Source organism: Microcebus murinus, chromosome 15 (genome assembly GCF_040939455.1).
Source record: "Microcebus murinus isolate Inina chromosome 15, M.murinus_Inina_mat1.0, whole genome shotgun sequence".
NCBI classification, from domain to species: Eukaryota; Metazoa; Chordata; class Mammalia; order Primates; family Cheirogaleidae; genus Microcebus; species Microcebus murinus.
In genome coordinates, this window is record NC_134118.1 from 18,893,620 (window position 1) to 18,899,655 (window position 6,036).

Below are 6,036 nucleotides of genomic sequence, written 5' to 3' on the forward strand. Positions count from 1 at the left end.
ATTAAGTTACAGGTATGAATTTTACATAAAACGGATTAATATTATATGTCATGGTGGAATTTTAAATACTCCGTGTCCATGCATTTTTAATCTTTACGTGCTCTAATTTAATGTGCAAGGCAATTGCATTTCTTGAGCCCACTTTTGCATCTAGATGGGTAAAAGAAAGCCAAGAAAACCCCACCACCACGTTTTTGTTTTATTTATCTGTCCCTTCACCAAAAACCCTGCATTCGATTCGGCATTCTTTTCTTTTTTGTAAATACTTTTGCTAAGCTTTCGCGTTTTAAAAAAAAAAAAAAAGAAAACGGAAAGGCTACACATTCCATTCCATCGTTATGGTTTAGGCACTTGTGAAAAGGCGCATGATAAAATAGAGGAGGGAAACAGAGAACAGAACGAACGTGCCTTGTTCGTGCGTCTTTCTCAAGGCACTGGAATCCCAGGGCTGGAGTGACGGGTGGCGAGGGTCCCCGCGCCGCGCTAGTAGAAGTGGCAGGGCGGCCGCGAGCAGGGCCCGGCGCTCCCTCGGCAGCCTAGGCGGGAAGGGGGGTGAATGCCAGCCGCACATTCCCGCAGTTCTTCGCTGGAACTTCGCTCTCTCTTCTCCCCTCCCTTGGGCACGCACCAGCCTGGCCCAACTCCCACCCCGCTCTCTTTTCTCAGAACCCCGACCCACAGCGTTGACGGAATGGAGTGCCCTTCCCATTGGCCCGAGCGTCGTTCCCTGAGGTGGCACTGCCCGCCTGATTGGCTGGCCACTCCCGACCCCCCGCCCACTCCCCGCTCGGGCTGCCCGGCTCCCCGCCCCCCAGCGCCGCCCGAAGCCCCCGCCCGCCTCCTCCCTCCGCGCCCCCGCCCGCGCGCCCGGCCCGGCTCCGCTCGGCTGGCGCGGCGACCCGGCCCGCGCGCTGGCCCCGCCCCCGGGGCGCGCGGCGCTATAAATGCAGCTGCGCGCCGGGCTGGGCGAGAGCGTAGTGGCGGAGGCGCGGCTGCGAGTAGTTCCCCGAGTGCGGAGAGCTCGGCTCCGGGCGCGCGGGGCGGCGGCGCCCGGCTTAGTCCGATCTCCGCAGGGAGCGACTAGGAGACCCGGGTGGGCTACTTTGCTTCCGGTGTTTTCGATTTTTTCCTGCCTTGGGTTCGGGCCGAGTGTCGCCCCCTGAGCAGACATCCCCGCGCAAAACCCGGAGCGACCCTCCCGTCAATTGTCGGGCTCGGGATCGCCGCGAGCGTCGCAGTGCCCCGAGCGCGCCGGGCGCGGAGGCAGAGGGCGCGGAGCCGGCCGCGGGCGGGGGCCCGGAGCTTTCCTGCGCGCCTCGCTCGCCGCGGAGGGTCCGCTCGCGCAGGGCGCAGGGCGCGCGCCATGAAGGCGGTGAGCCCGGTGCGCCCCTCGGGCCGCAAGGCGCCGTCGGGCTGCGGCGGCGGGGAGCTGGCGCTGCGCTGCCTGGCCGAGCACGGCCACAGCCTGGGCGGCTCGGCGGCCGCGGCGGCGGCGGCGGCGGCAGCGCGCTGCAAGGCGGCCGAGGCGGCGGCCGACGAGCCGGCGCTGTGCCTGCAGTGCGATATGAACGACTGCTACAGCCGCCTGCGGAGGCTGGTGCCCACCATCCCGCCCAACAAGAAAGTCAGCAAAGTGGAGATCCTGCAGCACGTTATCGACTACATCCTGGACCTGCAGCTGGCGCTGGAGACGCACCCGGCTCTGCTGAGGCAGCCGCCGCCGCCCGCGCCGCCGCACCACCCGGCCGGGACCTGTCCGGCCGCGCCGCCGCGGACCCCGCTCACGGCGCTCAACACCGACCCGGTGAGCGGCCGGCGCCAGCGGGGGCGGGCACCGCGGGTTCTGGGGTGCGCGGTGGCGGGGTGGCGGGACGCGGGCGCTCACCCTCCCCCGGGCAGGGGCCGCCAGAGAATGACAGCCCCCTCCCCCTCTCCTCCGGGGGCCCGGGCCGCCGCTGCCTGCTGGGCTCGGCGAGCGCGTCCGGGAGAATGCGCGGGGCGGGACTCGGGGCTGGGCGCATCCTGGGCTGTCAAGTCGCGCCCGCGCCTGGAGGGGCCCCGGGCTGCAGAGTGGGGTGGGGGCGTCGGCGCGCCCGCCCGGTTTCCGAGGCCGGATCCCGGACCGTGGCGAGGGCGTCGTCTGCGCCCGCTAACCTTTCCCTTGCTGTTCGGTTGCTGTTCCAGGCCGGCGCGGTGAACAAGCAGGGCGACAGCATTCTGTGCCGCTGAGCCGCGCGGTCCAGGTGAGCGCGCATTTCCCGTCTCGGGTGGCCGGTCGCCAGAGAAGCCCGTCCCCGGGGGCTTCCGGTGCCAGGCACCGAGTGTTCTTTGCCCCCAGCATTTCTGAGGGCAAACTCCCAAGGAAGCAGACAGACATCCTTTCTCTCCCTGCCACCCAGTTAGTAAGTGAACCCGTACTCCGCTTTAGAACTCGGGGTTCGCTCTCAATGGAGACAAATCGGCTCCTGTCCCCGCCGCCCCCGGGTCTCTCCTGGGGACCAGCGGGCTTTTCCTGCCCTCCCGACCCCCCGAGACAGGCTACCCTGGTGGGCGTGGAAGCTGTCCCGACGTCTCCCCCGCGCAGGCTGGCACCCGCTGAGGGGGACGCGGGCAGGGACCCGCAGGGGGTCACCTCTCCGGGCTTCCTGGGGGCCCGCAGCTGCCTGCTGGGCGCCTGGCCCGGCCGCGGGCTTCGGGTGTTGTCTGACCTGGTGGTTTGTTTTGGGTTGTTGATCAAGCATGTCTTGAGTTTGGTCGGTGGCGCCAGTTAGTCTGCAGCGAGAAGGTTCACACACCCCCTCTATTCATTCCTCTTCCACAGGTGTGCGACCGCCTGAGCCCGAGCCAGGAGCACTAGAGAGGGAGGGGGAAGAGCAGAAGTTAGAGAAAAAGCCACCGGAGGAAAGGAAAAAAAAAAAAAGCATCAACAAATCTAGAAACGTTTGCATTCGTCATTCCAAGAGAGAGGGGAGAGGAAAGAAAAATACAACTTTCATCCTTTTTTTTTGCACGTTCATGAACATTCTGCATACATATTCTCTTTTGTCTCTTCATTTATAACTGCTGTGAATTGTACATTTCTGTGTTTTTTGGAGGTGCAGTTAAACTTTTAAGCTTAAGTGTGACAGAACTGATAAATAGAAGATCAAGAGTAGATCCGACTGTAGAAGCCTACTTTGTGACCAAGGGGCTCAATTTTTGTTTTGAAGCTTTACTAATATACCAGAGCATTGTAGATATTTCTTTTTACATCTATTGTTTAAAATAGATGATTATAACGGGGCGGGGAACTTTCTTTTCCCTGCAAGAATGTTACATACTGTATAGATAACTGAGTGACATTTCATACCATGTATATATAGAGATGTTCTATAAGTGTGAGAAAGTATATGCTTTAATAGACTACTGTAATTATAAGATATTTTTAATTAAATATTTTTTGTAAATATTATGTGTGTGTTTTTTTAATCTATGGGAATATTTCTTTTGGAAAATTATTTTTTCAGCTCAATTGCAGAGCTCTTGATATCTTGAATGTCTTTTCTGTTTGGCCTGGCTTTTAATTTGTTTTTGTTTTGCCCAGTATTGTAGACTCGGAAGTAACAGTTATAGCTTAGTGGTCTTGCATGATTGCATGAGATGTTTAATCACAAAATAAAGTTGTTCTGAGTCCATTCAAATGTGTTTTCTTTAACCTAGATTGAAATCTTTGTATTTGAAGCCTACATGTTGAAAATATACCTTATCAGTTTTTAAGTCCAGGGTTTTATAGTGTAACATAGAAAGAGTGTTTTTGGTTTTTGGTTTTTAGCTGAGGTCAAAATGGATTCTGAATGATTTTGCTTATGGGATGAGGAAATGCTTGGATCCTTAAGGAGTTTATGAAATCTGTTGTTTTATCGAAGTGAAAAAAAATTGCTTATCACTCTTCATTTTACACTAAAGCTTAATGTCACTAAGTTTCATGTCTGTACAGATTATTTAAATCATAGAAATGAAAAATGTTCTCTGCTTGCTACCAAAGGACAAACTCTTGGAAATGAACACTTTCTGCTTTCCTTCCTCCAAAGAATATTAATAGCAAACAGTGGGAAAAAAATTAAAAGGCATAATGGCAAATCCTTCAAGCAGGGATAAAAGTCGATCTTCAAACATTAACTTAAGTAGACCAAAAATTCTGATGACCACATCTAGATTATTTTTTTATAAAAATGATTTTCACTATAGCAATGTTAGTTACTGCTAAGCTACTGTCCAATCTCTTGTGATGTGTAACTTTTACATGTGAATATTAAAGTAGATTTATCTGTCTTGTACTGTGATTTCTGGTCTCATTTCTTTAAAACCTTATACTTATTTTTTACGACTCTCTATTCTCCTTAAGGAAGGTAACATTTTCTAAGTTAGGTAGGACTGTCAGGGTTTGTGAACATTACACATTTAATGTGATGGGTACTTTTCACACAAGTTAGGTGGAATTTTTAGAGTGAAAGAATTAAGTAGGATTTAATTGGGTGCTTTGTAAATAGTCAACTGTGTGTAAATCTGTTTGATTTTTTAAGGGAAAGGATTTGTTTCAGATTATACAAGAATAAAAGTATTATGGACCCAAGGGACTTTTTATCAGGTCCAATTCAAATATTTATATGAATATGAAATATCATGGTCCCTAGTAGTTGAAGTGGCAATGTCTAAACAGAAATTAACAAAATTATTGCTAATAAGTTAAAATCAATCAAAAGGTTTAAAAATCTCCTATTTCCAGCTCAGCTCTGTTATCCCCTCAGCTCTGATAGTTTACTGGTCTCGGATATTTTTAGAATTTGGTGTATTTGATGTTGAACCTTATAAAGTCAAAGGACTACTTGTTTAGATGAGGTTTATTTTTATTTTTTTATATTATTCATTCGTGTCACACATCAAGAAGAAAACACTAGAACACTGCTGGAATTCCAAATCTGAAGAATTCTAACGATTGCATTCTTTGTTATTAAAAAGAGCACAATTCTTCCTTTTTATTTGGCAGTTTAATTTCAGTAGGAAGCATGTCACATGTGCGCTGTTGGTTAGAATTATGCATCTGTCATGCCTGACTGCTGAACCTTACCTAAACCTTTGGACACAGTTTAAAACTTACACTGGTGGACTATGAACTTCAAAACAAAATGGATATTTTTTGGAGATAGATGTTGCTCCTTAGTTAAATTTATATTTTGGGCATGAAAAACTAGTCAAAGAACAGTGTTATAGATACTACATTTTAGAAAGTTGGCATTTTCCCGTTGGCCACTGAAGCAGCATTTGATGTCTCTAAAGAAATAAAGTCATTGTTTATTTTAAAAAATTATATGCACTCGTACAAGATGTTACATTCCATTAAAATGTTGGCTATGTCCTAACCAAGCAACCAGATAACAAAAAATATTTTGAGTCTTTTATCTAGGTAGTTCTAATTTTTCAGATATTTAGTTTAGCAAAGGAAAATATCCTGGCTTCTCATTTAATTCGTAGTAGACTTTTCATTGTATAGGCACAACCAAAGAGTAAGACTCATTTAAAACCTTCTAAGGAAAAAAGTATCCCACACAGTGGATGTTTTTTCTAAGGTTGTTATAAAATGCTAACACCTCAGGCATCTCATGTTAAGAGAAAAAAAAAAACCTAATTTCAAATAACTAATATACTTTGAAATTGTGTAAATCTTACTCAAGTTTATTGTCAAGCTTTAACTGCATTTTTAGAACTCTTTACAATTCTGACCCCACAAATCTAATGTATTAGATGACTTCTAGAACAATAAATCCTCACTGAGCAAAAGGTTCTGAAGTTTGTGGTTTTTAATTGACTTTTACTGAGTTATGTGATTTTTCATTATCAAGAATGGGTCTCTTGATGGATCACCTCAATTATTTACAGTGTTTCTTACCATGTGATGAAAAATGGTGATATGAATGGAAAGAAAATCTAGTTTGAATGCTGGGGAAAGCTTTTCTTTACTCTTTAGCGCCTGCTAAGATAGGAAGCAATATTCTTAAA

At 48.6% G+C, this 6,036-nt stretch overlaps 1 protein-coding gene across 2 annotated transcripts; it reads left to right on the forward strand.

Moving 5' to 3' along the window:
• Positions 1–968: 968 nt before the first annotated feature.
• Positions 969–5,563, forward strand: ID4 (inhibitor of DNA binding 4). 2 transcript variants are annotated; one of them, XM_012753698.2, is made up of 3 exons: positions 969–1,804; positions 2,185–2,243; positions 2,822–5,563. In XM_012753698.2, the coding sequence occupies exons 1-2, from the start codon at positions 1,364–1,366 to the stop codon at positions 2,227–2,229; spliced, it is 486 nt and encodes a 161-aa protein (XP_012609152.1). In that variant the 5' UTR covers positions 969–1,363; the 3' UTR covers positions 2,230–2,243; positions 2,822–5,563. The 2 variants fall into 2 exon arrangements, with proteins under 2 accessions (XP_012609152.1, XP_075866609.1); XM_076010494.1 differs by lacking the exon at positions 2,185–2,243 and having other exon boundaries at positions 1,217–1,804.
• The last annotated feature ends 473 nt before the right edge of the window (positions 5,564–6,036 follow it).